This window comes from Tachysurus fulvidraco, chromosome 22 (assembly GCF_022655615.1).
Source record: "Tachysurus fulvidraco isolate hzauxx_2018 chromosome 22, HZAU_PFXX_2.0, whole genome shotgun sequence".
Lineage (NCBI taxonomy): Eukaryota > Metazoa > Chordata > Actinopteri > Siluriformes > Bagridae > Tachysurus > Tachysurus fulvidraco.
Genome location: NC_062539.1, coordinates 15,099,043 through 15,112,887, shown reverse-complemented (window position 1 = coordinate 15,112,887; position 13,845 = coordinate 15,099,043). Strand labels below are relative to the sequence as shown.

Sequence of the window (13,845 nt, the reverse complement as noted above, 5' to 3'; positions counted from 1 at the left end):
GGTCCTAAAGGAGCTGGTCGAGTTTGGTGTAAATCGCTCGAAAACTTGCCGAAACCTCCAAAATTTATAATGGAAGTCTATGGAGGAAAAAAGCCAAATTTGAGCTTCCGTACCGGGAATTCCGGAATTCCGATCGCTTATAAAAGTCATAGCACGCCTCTCCTCAATGAGCCGGTCAATTTGACACCTCATTCATGGGTCTAGGACAAAAGCTGCGGGACAAGTTACGCGCCAAAGTTTTGTCCCGGAAGAACCATATCTCAGTATGCAAGTTGTTTTGCAAGCACCATTAATAACAAATTTAATGAAAGTGCAACGTGTAGCTTAACACAGACATCAGTCTGGAGATTAACATAAAAACTGAGCTTGTGAGTAATAATAAGCTCCTGGTCTTCATCAGAATAGCGTCAATTTTTCATGTTTGGATCCGTTAACACGTCGCCATGCATTTGATTTTGTGTTTACAGGACGTATAGTACGTCAGATGAATGGAAAGTGATGGTTATTTTCAATACCTCCCACAGACCGCAGCCTGTTTGTGTCGTCCTTCCGCTTTTTAAAGAATCTGCAGCTAATTTTAGAGGCGGTTTTCACACTCAGTCACTTTCATGTGTGTGTATGTGTATGTGTGTGTGTGTTGTGTGTTCTTTTTTCTTTTTTTTAGGCCCGACACCATAGCGTGCGTGAGATTTTCTTTATGAGAAACATCAACAACCACAATTGTGCTTGAAGTGGTAGCAGGAGCAATTCACACGAGCACAGCAGGAAGTGATGACAAGCTTTGTTAGGCTTCTCTCTCATTTTCACCGTCATACACACACACACACACACACACACACACACACACACACACACACACACACACACACACACACATATTTGCTCCCCCCCTTGAAAAAAACAACCCAAAATGAAACAATAAATAAATAAAAATGAAAAAATAATGCTAGAACCTTCTTGACGTTACTCAGTGTATTCTTGAAATGTGTGCTGTCTACAAAAAAATGCGTTGAGTTGTGTTTTCCGGAATGTTCTGCTTCAAGAAAGGAAATCCCTCAAATGAAAGTGAAAGACGATGTCTCAGATGCTTGGTGTAGATTACAGGGGTGATAAATGAAGTAAAGTTTAGGAATCAGAATAGAGATGAAGTTTATGTGATGAGTTACCGTTGCACGGCAGGTAGGTGAAGCGCTGATACTGGCTCCTCTTCCTCTTGCCGTTGCAGACATAGAAGCTAACGTTCACGGCACTGGATATCCTCTGATTGCGGTAAGGAGGGATCTCCACAACCAAAGAAGTCTGTTATAAATAGGAATGTAGAGTTTAATAACTAGAAATTAAACTGTGAAGAAACGTTCTTCTTAAAGAGAATGACAACTAATGCAGAGTCAGTTACTTTCGTTTTAGCAAAATTAGCCTTTATTGCTTTTACCCAGGGCTAAAATTCACACATAATTTATCCCCAATTTGGAAATTAACATGAATCTTGTGCATCTTTTATTTTATGACATTAATTTGATGACTATTCTTAATAGTATAACTTCTGAAATTGCAAAACAAATACTGTTTTTAGGCAATTACTTTACTAGCATGTTAGCTAGCTAACTAAAGGAATTGTGTAGTTCCTAATGTTTGATCCACCCTGCTGGATGCTAGTTTTTATTTTTAATCTTTAACCAATCAGAAAAAAAAAACAAGATAATATGACAGAATTCTGTGACAAAATCATATCGAAACCAATATTTCAGGTAATCAGATAAAAAAAAAAAGTCAGCTAGTGAATGATGCTATCATTCAAAAGACTGAAAAGGTGGTAATATGGGCAGGTAAAAGGGCTTCCCCTGGCTAATTTGTGGAAGGGAAGTTTTTTCATGTGGTTTCTGAGAGAGGGTGTGAAAACAGACAAATTATTAGTCCGCTAAGTTTTTATCTTTTTCCATTTTCCGTACACTTATGACATAATAACTACCTTTGTCGTCAAATGTGTGTGTTAAATGTGTGCCTTCCATAGTCTCTCAATAAACATCTATGGTACAATAGTCTTTAAGTTTTTACTACACACACAAACACACAAACACACACACTGTCTTTTTCCACTCTGTAGTTCTGGTCCTATCACCAACTGGCCCTAAAGGCCAATTAGCATTAAGGCGAAGGGTCATGATTAGCCTAGCTGATGCAACAGTTCGCGCTGAGAAGTGCAAAACCATGCAATAAAGACAAAAACAAGCATTAGGGTTTGTGTACAAGTTCTACAGAGCACCATGTGCATTGTAGAAAGATGTTTTTGGACATAAAAATGAAACCCAGGGATGGGCGCTAAAAGAAAATTACATTCATGATATTAATATCAAGTGTTCTAGTGTTGTTTGGTTGGTTAGCAAAACCTCAGTGAAACAAAACAAAACACTGTATAATTGCGGGTCTGGAAGATGTATTGTTTTATCATATCTTTGCCCTGTTTTAATTTCAGACAAAACCAACCTTTCGGAACACAAATTAGCATAAAAGCAATAAAAAGCTAATTAAAGCATGTCGCTCTTTCTGTTCTCTGAGCGTAAATATAACCAAGATGTGGAGAGGTTTATTCGTAGGTTATTACGATGTGTGTTTAGTGTGTAAGTAGAAGCAACACTTCAAGTGTGTTTTATGAACACAACAAAGTCAGCGGTGCGTTTAATGTTTAACATAATGCTCGCGGTAAAGATTCCTTTTTGGACTGTAGTAAATAGAGGTGATGAAAAGAAAGAATAAGCGTCTAAATCAGACCTATTTTTGTTGGAGCTGTAGCAAATGAAGCTGATGACAGTGTGTGTGTGTGTGTGTGTGTGTGTGTGTGTGTGTGTGTGTGTGTGTGTGTGTGTGTGTGTGTGTGTGGGAGGGAGGGAGGAAGGGATGGGGGTTTTAGTATGTATGTAGTGGAAAAACGGGACACAATAAGCAGTAATTTGAGTCACTGAGGTGAGACCAGAGACTTTGTAAATTGCTTGAAAAGATCAGTTAGTATTGCACAAGCTAATCAGCCTCCTCTTTTACGCCGAGTAATAAATGAACAAAGGTTACATCAGAGAGCCGGAGCGTGTCGAACCCAGGAGCCAGAAGCGAGGAGAGTGTGTACAAATAAAGCTTGCATCAGCAAAATATTCTCCAAATCATCTTAAAATAATACCTTCAATTAAAAAAAGAAAAGATACGATCATCACCGTGAATATAAGGAGAGAAAATGATGCGTATCAATGTATGAGAAACTTGAATCAGGCGAATCTGCCTGCAGGTGATAATATCATTCCATCCATCCATCCATCCATCCATCCATCCATCCATCCATCCATCCATCCATCCATCCATCCATTCATCTACTTACAGATTTGCGAGAATCTTTGTCCACGTTTGCTTCTGTCTCCCACACATGGTGTCCATCTGAGAATACAAAAAAGCACTAAATTATTAAACAAGAAAATATTTAAAATAATGTATAAAATATATACAGAAAATATATTGTGTTAGAACAAAGAACATGTAAAGCATGTACGAAAAATAACACATACAAATATATAATGTATATAGTTTTATAAATATATAAAAATCAAGTCAACAAAGAAGATAGATAGATAGATAGATAGATAGATAGATAGATAGATAGATAGATAGATAGATAGATAGATAGATAGATAGATAGATAGATAGATAGATAGATTCTAATTTTTCCTTTTAAAAAGAGAGATAATATTTCTTCTGATGAGAGAGAGAGAGAGAGAGAGAGAGAGAGAGAGAGAGAGAGAGAGAGAGAGAGAGAGAGAGAGGATACTTAGAAGAGGAAATTTTTTTTTAATATGTTTTAGGTGAGTTTGCTATTTACACAAGTATTATAACTAGTTTTCATAGGGTGCCAATAATTCTGGAGATGGATATCCAAATGACTTTAAAATAAACACTGAACACAATATTTTTTCCAAGCAGTCATTTTCTCTGATTGATCAAGTTTCTAGTTAAACACTGAACAATAATTTTGTTCTCATTACTAATGCTAAAAATACGAGACTCGCATTCGCACGTTTCTGTTGATCAAAGTAATTAATTATATAAAGAACATTGATTTCTTCTCTAAAGTGAATCGTATGATAAAGGGATATTCTATAGAGCAAGTGTGCATATGGAGTTTCAAGGATGTGGTTAAACTTTCATTATCAGTATACTGACGGTGTCTGAGTCAGACTAAAAGTGGGCCGGAGTATGGTTTTCCACTCATCTGTTCTTGTCATCAAATTCTCTCTGAAGAGCAAATCTCAGGTAGATTTTTATTCCTATCAGCTCCTAACGAAGTGTGTGTGTGTGTGTGTGTGTGTGTGTGTGTGTGTGTGTGTGTGTGTGTGTGTGTGTGCTGTTGGATGAAGAAAGATCTACAGCTCTGTGTGTGAAAGTGCTCAGTATACGCTGAAAGACAGAGATATTGAAGAATTAATACATTTGACTGAAAGCGATTACATAAATAAGAGAACTAATGAAACCGAATTGGAGCAGCGAGTGGGAGGCGTGATCCCATGTGCACAGAGCTGTCAGGTTTTGCCAAATCTCTGTTCCGTACTGTTGGATTGTTGGACACTTTAGAAGGGAAGTATTCCTTTAACAGCACTGCATCATGGGGGAATCTCACTCCTCTCCTCTGTCTCCTCCAGCGGGGAAACCTTAGACATCCCCTTAAGTCCACTGCTGGTAAACATGTTTTTCAGGTGCAGTTCCCTTATCCCTCACCTCACTCCTCCCTTATTGTCTTTCCTTCATTCACAATCTCCTCTCTCTCTCTCTCTCTGTCTCTCTCTCTCTCTCTCTCTCTCTCTCTCTCTCTCTCTCTCTCTCTCTCTCTCTCTCTCTCTCTCTCTCTCTCAATTCAACTCAATTGCATTGAAAGTAGTTCCAGTAGAATATTAAGTTACAGAGTACAATACTGATGCATCGAGATCAGTCTGCATTATATATCATTGGATTAATAAAGCAATAAAGATTATTGTTTTGATGAAGACAATATCAATAATGGATCGTATGACTTTTTATATGTGTGTGAGAGTGTGTGTCTACAGTAGAGAGTTAATGTTACCGTTGTTATTAGTATATTAAATGATAATGCACTGTAGTAAAGTCTAAATATATGCCCCATAACGTACAGTACAAGATATTTATCTCCAGCGTGCATTCCCACATCGTAGCAAGACGTGCCAAGTTTGTGTAAATTGTCCAATCTAAAGTAGTATAGCGGTGATATTATAATCAATGTAACATGACACTATAGTGAAGCCTGTGTTCCTTAATCAACAGTTAATTTGCAGACCAGACATCCATCATATGAACCTTGGGTTTATGGACCATAAATCAACTCCATTTGTTCCATGAGGTCTGGTTCATGTAAAAGAATACTATAAAGATAAAAAAAAAAAAAAACATACAGATATTAATCTTTCATTAAGTAAATGCGCACATTAAATTATAGATTGTATAATGTTTTTTTAAACTGCTATAAATTAGGTCAGAAATTTGTGAGAATTTTTTATTTTTATTTTTAATGCAATACTTGATATTCATTATATCTTTGTGGAGGTTTTGGAACACTTTCACTTTATATAAAAATATATAATATAAATATATATTTTTTACAAAAAAAAATCAAGAATTTTTTCTTTTTTACTTTAATTTGACAACGTGACTTAAAAAATCCGAAAAATGCAGAAAAATGCGTGTCTGTGTGTCAAACTTTAGAAAGTTTTTCAATTTAAAACACATTAGCTAAAACTTTCTGATAAGGAACTTCTTGTAAAAAACAGTTACAAAAACAATAAAACTCATTTTAATAAAGCAAAACTTAACAAATTATTATCCCTCCCCTTTACCATCATCGTGTGTGTCTTGTTTTTTTTCCTCACTTCCCCATCCTGTCTCTGTCTTTTACTCTCCTAATATCTGTCTCCAATCCGCGGGTAGCAAAATTAAACACAGCCGTTTTTACGGGGGCCCCTGTAGCCAGGAAAATTGCTCCACAGGATAAAACGACAAACTTAAAGACGAGAGGTCTTAATCGTCCTTTTCCTGCTCTTTGTTTTTTTTTTTTTTTGTGCAGCAGATGAGTTGGGTGAGAGCCACATATGTGGCATACCTTTTTATGTCAGAGAGAGCCGTAGGACTGATAACCGCAAAACTTTCCATGCACTCCCTGCAACATCTGTAAAAATGCTTCTGTTCCTGCCCACACTGCTCTGACATCCCCAAGCCACACGCCCACACACACACACACACACACACACACACACACACACACACACACACGCACACACACACCTCAGTGCTCTTTCATCACTCGGAGAAGTTACAGACAAATCACCATGATTATCAAACTCCTTCCAGAGACACAACACATAGTAGTTTACAGAAACACACACACACACACACACACACACACACACACACACACACACACACACACCACCCAGCACTAATGGAAGAGAGATAGAGCAGCTACCGTCATGCCCTTACATGATTCAGACGCATTTCATACTGCAAAAAAAAAAAAAATAGGTTTACAGGTTTTTCTAAATAAATTATGTTGACAAAAAATGAGGTAAATTCTCTTAGAAATCCTGTCAGGCTAGCTCACGTTAACTAGTTCAGAGTGAATGAAAGTGTTTAATTAGCTTTTTTGTTTAGCTATTTTGTTTTCTTAAAAATATATTTGCATTGTACTCTATATCTTGTCAAACAATCTGTCACAAAAGCTAGACTTTTTCAGCTAACAAGTGTTAACTGTGAAGATTGGCCAGTATGGGTTAAATATCCTGTTAGTTTAGTAACAATGTACAAAGTCGAATTTTCCTATCTTAGCCTGCTAGCTAATGTGAGCTGTGAATATTGTCAAATAATTCTTTGAAATCCTGTCAGTTTACCTCATTTTAGATTGCTGACTAGGGTTAACAGTAAATATGAGCATTAATGAATAGCTTACAATGACAAATTACCCTGTATTATCTTGCTAGCTAATGTAAGCTGTGTGAATATTGTCAACTTTTTTTAATAATTCAAAAATACTCTATGAAATACTGTATACGTTGTTAATAAATGTTATAAATGTCCGATCTTTCTTATGTTAGTCTGCTAGCTAGAGCTAACTGTACATACTGCAAAAATTCTTCTTTACAATCGAAATTCTGTATCATAAGTTAATTGTTTGTGCGTTTAGCAGTAAATATGAGTGTTTATGAATGACTTATAACTGACTAGATAATGTAAGCTGTAAATATTGCAGACATATATAATTTTGTTCTGAAATCCTGTCAGCTCAGCGCTTGTTAGCTAAGTAACAAGTGTTCGCAGTGAACAATAGGGATCATTTATGAACGACTAAAAAAAGCCAAATTAGCTTATTTTATGCAGCGACGTAGTTCTTTGAAATGATTACATTTTCCAGGCGGAAATGCTAGAAATGGCATTGCTAACATAGGCAGGAAAGATTTTGACCATTAAAAAATGTAACTCACAGAATTCTTGTCTGATTTGTTTACCTTAGCAAGCTAGCCCCTAGTGTCGGCTGTGAACGTGTAAACGTTGACTAATCGGTGAACACTTTTATTTGAAATCCTTTCCTATTAGCTTGTGTTAGCAAGAAACTTTAAAAGTATATCCTGTCAGTTTATAGCTATGTAAGTCATACATTAGCAGTAAATACTGTATATTGAAAATTTCGAGCACGACAACTGGCTTGCATCATTGTTCGCTGTTAATATTGTATACAGTCAGAATGAGCTTTTTGGGAATCTTGTCACGTCTGTTAGCTTCTGTTCAGCAACGGAAAAGAAGCTAAGTAGCTTACAGATATCAAAGCTCAGACCCGGCGGCAACGAGACGATTACAGCTGTCAACAGCCGAAGAGCGTTCACACCGTCTGTTTAACAAAATGGAAACATGATGGATGATTAAATTACACACCGCATGATGAGAGCAATTTAATCCTGACTTTCTCTCCGCACTTCTGCCCTGTGATTGCTTCTGAGTGAAATTATTCATTTTAGGAAAGTGTTAATCAAGAATCTTAAACTAGTCGCCTTGTGTTGAGAAAGGAAAGAAGATAAAGTCTTTACGTTGAAGATCACAACATCAAAGTTGGTAAGTATGAGAACTTGTCCTAACAAAGAAAAGATAAGAGTGAGTGTATCTGTGAGTGTCTTTCTGTTTAATCATGGTCTGCTTATTTCCCTGTCTGTCTCTATGTGCAGAGGGAAGAGAAAGAGCCAAAGAGTGAGACAGGGAGATTAAAGAGAAAGATGGACAGCTGAGAAAGAAAAAGTAAAGGAGACAAAGAGGTCAAAGAGATATAAAGTGAAAGCAGAAAAGCAAGGACTGATATACAGAGAAAGGAGAGACAGATGGAGAGACAAACAGACCGTGAAGGGAGAGAGACAACCAGAAAGAGCACAAAGGATCGACAGAATGAGGGAAAGGCAGACAGAGGAAGAGAGAGTGTGGGGAAGAATGAGAGATGAACAGACAAATGGAGAGCGAAAGACTGATTGCCCAAGAGAGAAAGAGATAGACTGACAGACAGAGACAGATGGAAACTTGAGACAGGCAAGAGGAGATATAGATAGAGAGAGACAGAGAGAGAGAGACAGAGTGAGACAGATAGAAAGAGAGAGAGACAGACATAGAAATTCCAGTGGTGTATGCAGGATCCAGGCACAGCTCCAAACGGACCAGATGTAAAACGCATCACGGCCACAAGGGAATTCCCTCCCCTCTGAGTCAGAGAGAGGCTTTCCCCAGCACACACACACACACACACACACACACACACACACACAAACATACACACACACAAACACACTCCACGAGGTGAGCCAGGTATGCCTATGACTGGCTCTGCCAAAACGGAGGGAAAACTCTTCAGCTTTCTCTTACTGACCCACAGGAACACAAATGACCACACAATCACACAGTCACACACACTCTCAAATAACAAAGCGCATTTCCATGCAAATGTCAGCCTCACCCTGGAAACATAAAGTTACAAGCACAGGAAAAAATCACACACTTTTGGATCTGGTCAACAAAATTATTGCGGGTGAAAGACACGTGCCACGATGCCGAGCGCTTTTCCAAAATAAGAGACTCTGGAATACAGCTGGGACAGACAGACCTTATCATGGGGAACAAATCCTATCTAAACATGACAGGCACATGTCTATTCTGGGACATACCAGATATTGAGTATGTTTAGAGCTCTATGTGTGTGTGTGTTTATGTGTGTGTGTGTGTGTGTGTGTGTGTGTGTGTGTGTGTGTGTGTGTGCGTGCGTGTGCAATTCCTGAAAGATTGGTTTGTTCCTATTTGATCCCTCTGAAGGGAATCCCTCACAGCTAAGAAACTGAAAACACATCCTGTTTAAGACACAAACACACCTGCAGGCTAGCTATATACTCATACACACACACACACACACACACACACACACACACACAAACACACACACACACACAAACAAGCAAACACTCAGGAAAAGCAAACTATATTTAGATTAGATCCTGCACGCACACACACACACACACACACACACACACACACACACACACACACACACACACACACACACACACACACACACACACACACACACACACGGCCTGCATCACTCTTTCAAAAAAGACGACAGGGCACAAGCTCTGCATTTGTGTGAATAGAATATTATTTTTTTTTGTCTTAATAAGTTGCACTAAACGATTAGTTTGATTTGTTAACAAAATCATTTTACACTTGATCAATTCATGTCATTTATATAGTTAAGTAATAAATTGTTTGTGTGTCAGTTCTGCTGAAAAATCTAATCTAATGAGTAACAAAGCACATATGAATGTACAACAAATGTCTAAAATATTTTCGTTCTTCTACACATGCCTTTTCCTGGCAAACTTGCCAATTAAAAATGCTGGAATGATTAACAATTGCATAAGTGTTTGGTACTCGCCATTATGAACTGACACCATGCAAACTCTGCCTCCTTCCCCTTTGTAGTTCAGGAGCTGGTTCTCTTATTTCGAATCGAATTCCTTGCTTTAAAGATGTGGCGCCTTTGGTTTATGTCCCGGTAAGCGGAGAATATTCTGAGGTTATTAATGTGTTTTTGACTTAGTTACTATTAGAAAAGGGAACAGTATATTTGACATAAGTGAACTCTTTTTATTAATGATGCATTAAAAATTTACATTTCCAGCAGAAGAACTTAACCAGAACAACTTACATTTTATCTCAGTTTATACAACTGTGCTGTTGAGGGTTTAGGGGCCTTGTACAGGCAGTCTGGTGGACCTGGGATTTAAACTCACAACCTTCTAATTGGTAATGCAACTTCTTAACCACTAGGCTACCACATGCCTAATTTTAGGTCACAAAAAAAAATGCATTTGCATATTCCGGTCTGATTAGCTGTTACATTATGTAATATTCATCTGTTTCTTGTGCGTGTACTGATATTAGTAAGAAGTAGGGAGTTTTATTAAAAAAATAAAGCTTCTAATTCTAGACCTTCTAAAGCTTCTACTTTAGCGTTACCTTAATGTAGAGAAAGGTTTTTTTTCTGCAAGTTTAGAAAGCCATCTGTTGCTATTTTAAGGCTGGAAATTTAAAGAAGGTGTTTATTGGCGTCCATTTCGGAAAGCCGGTGCTGCTCCTCGACTTTAATGCTGTGGTTAGGAAGCGTGCGTTTTGATGGTATTAAAAGGCATTCGCGTGAGTTTAGTATTTGACAGTTCATTTGTGTTTGAGTTTTTAATTACTGCAATAAACTTTAACATGTCTTCTTCTTCTTCTGTTTTCTCACTGTCTTTTGTGCTTTCTCTCCCTCTCACTCTCTCTCTCGGTCATTTTCTCTCTCTTTCTCAGTCTCTGTAATGGATTCAGGCTGATGTCTGATGTTGAGACGTTTGTCCAGAAGTTTGTCTTACTCGCTTTAGAGACTCTGAGAGACAGGTAGACAAATAGTCAGCCATATTGACCAGAGAGGATTGTCAGAAATTCGGATGAGGAGGCTGCAAAGAGAGAAAACAAACAGCCTGCGATGGCAATAACAGACCAGCGAAGTGTGTTAAACATTCAGCCTAGGAAAAGGAGAGAGAGGGAGAGAGAGAAGTGAAAGGGGGACAGAGGAAGGGCTTCCCTCTCTTGAGGATTCCCTCTCTTTCCATTCCAATCAGGGCTGAATTTGCATGCAGAGTCTGTTGCTGCATAAACAGCTCACTGATGCTGATTCGTGACATGTCGGAGTATATGAGGTGCTTGTGTTTAATGGCCTCTCGGGGCCTCTGCACATGTGTGCGTATGTATTTGTGTATGTATATTTATGTTGTGGAAGCCCCTACCAGAATATAAAAATGAAACCCACAAACCTGATGGTTTTTGGCTTCTATCCAAATGCTTCAATAAATTTACGAATAAGTTGTCAAAAGAAAAACTACAAACCGTTGCACAACAAAAGCAGTCATGGACTACATCCTGAACCACTGAAGCTACTGGGTTAATGGTATTGCTACCATTTAATTTAGTTCTTCACCTAAAATTCTTTGGATTGATTTTCAGAAGGTTCCACATCGAAGACATTTAGAAAATGAGAGAAATCAGGAAAAAGAGTGTATCTCGGTTAATCTGACACTTTTAAAAACGGTTCCTCAAGGTTTACTGAGGATTCACTTTAAATGCCATTGAATCCATAGAGTCCGGTAATAACACTCAACAATCCAGCCACGTGTCTCAAAACATTTGGGCAGTCTACCATCAGCCATCATATTCCACAATGCCGTACTATATATATATATATATATATCTCACAAAGCCCATTTTATCTCTCATCCCATTTCTCTCAAGGTATGCTGTAGTAAATCCCAAGTTAGGCCATAGACTAATCTTTTCTTTTATATTGCTCATCTATATTCAGTTCAACCCGAACACCAGTGTTGAAAACCTCTGCAACTTTTTTCCCTTTAGGTTTTACAATACTCACGTTTAAAATTAGCATAAAAAAACAGATGGAGACACCACTACTGACTACACATTATTAAAAGCATTTGCCAAATCTCTGGCAGTCAGCTTTCCCCAAATGTCTCTGAATGTTGCTGTGCTAAACCAACGTTCTGGGACAGATTGGACCTATGGTAGGTATCCATCTTCTTTCAGGAAAGATCATCGTTTCTAGATTTCCATCCATCTTAATTCATTAGCGTTTAATGTGACGCTTCAGCACAACTCCTCTCTTAGGGGCCGGCAACAGGCCAAGTGAAGTAAAGAGTTTACCCCGAGACAGTGGAGACCCCGCAGAGAGAGGAACAGCAGACGCATTCATATTCTTGGGGAAAAGCCTGAGGCGAGAGATGCCAAGGAAAACAAGGTAAAACACCACACAATGGTTTTTCGGAGTGATTTTTTTTGTCATGCTGACGTTCCAGCAGTTCTATGCTGAAGTGCGATTCCGAAACTCCGGCCAGTGGGAATTGCGCAGGCTAAGCCACTGAGCCTAGAAAAGCTATGTTTAATTGCTAATGTTGTGTTTCAAACTCCTCTGCACTGACAGACATTAAAAATGCGCTGGCTTAAACGAGCTGAGATTTATAAATGACAGAAACGATAAGTGTGTGATCAAGGCAAGCATTAAAAATCAGGAATACTACAGATTCATATCAAAATCTGTGTGTAATCACAGGTGCCATAAGACATCTTATGTGTCTTCTCATCATCATGTATATAGAAAACGGTGGTTTAGGCTTCACCAACAGGTTTCCAAACGCAATCAAGGAAACGATTTGTAGCCATCGAATATCAACATCTTGTTGCGTTTTTCCACCCAGACAGCATATGTTTGACAAATAAATTCCAGTAGACAGATGAGGTGACTGAAATAATAGAGAGATCTATTATTTTTATGGAGACAGAAAGATGGAGGAAAATGGGGGAAGGGCTGGTGAGGGAGAAAATGAGTCTGCAAGACTGAAAGAGAGTGGAGAGGAGAAAGAGAGAGAGAGAGAGAGAGAGAGAGAGAGAGAGAGAGAGAGAGAGAGAGAGAGAGAGATTGCACATGCTTCGTTTGTGATTCATTCCTCAACTTGCGGCTGAACGTCAGAGAACAGGCAATGGAAACTTGTGCAAATGTAAATACGTTTTGGTTTAAAAATATAGCGTCCTAATGCACACCACATGGGCCGCCTGGCAAGCCATGCTCTATTTTGACGGAAGGACAGACTGAGGGAGCAGAAGGAGAGAGGCAAGGAGAGGGGATGCTAATAAAAAAACGAGGGCAAGTGAGTAAGCAAATGGGATGGAAATTAAAAAGAATGAGAAGAGCATAGTTAAGGCTTACCTTGGGCCTTCTCCACGAACATGACTTTGGATTCAGGCAGGAAGTTATGCCCACTAAGGAGCATCCTTTTACCTCCCGATGCTGGGTAGCTGTCCAGGCTCTGCTTCTCCACCAAAGGCAGCTCCTGTGCTGAGCGCTGGGCTGCAGGAGAACAAATACGAATCACCAAAATGCATCAGCCATCTCTGAACCTGATCTCCATCTAGCCCTGAGTGTCCAGAAACGTCTCTTCTAAGATCTTTATTTCTATTTGTTCACTTGCTAGTAAACTCAGTGTCTAACGTATATATTTTGGGAGTGGAATTGCCAGATTGAGGAAATCTATCAGTGAATAAAATCCTCAGATTTACAAAAAAAAAAAAAAAAAAAAGCCAGATTTTTGTTGCGTTCGTGATAATTAATAATAATGCAACACAACCTGTATTGCTTCTTATGTGAATCATTATGGATCATTAGCAATCGAAAAA

The 13,845-nt window shown here is 38.4% G+C and overlaps 1 protein-coding gene across 2 annotated transcripts in view; it reads right to left on the bottom strand.

The window, feature by feature from the left end:
• LOC113640328 (nuclear factor of activated T-cells, cytoplasmic 1-like) overlaps positions 1-13,845 on the bottom strand; it is a 62,008-nt gene that overhangs the window by 27,078 nt on the left and 21,085 nt on the right. For both annotated transcript variants that reach the window (XM_027142777.2, XM_027142778.2), the window contains exons 6-8: positions 13,379-13,519; positions 3,365-3,420; positions 1,167-1,299 (exon numbers count right to left, since the gene is read on the bottom strand). In XM_027142777.2, the coding sequence (XP_026998578.1) occupies positions 1,167-1,299; positions 3,365-3,420; positions 13,379-13,519 (330 nt within the window). The remainder of the gene's footprint in view (positions 1-1,166; positions 1,300-3,364; positions 3,421-13,378; positions 13,520-13,845) is intronic.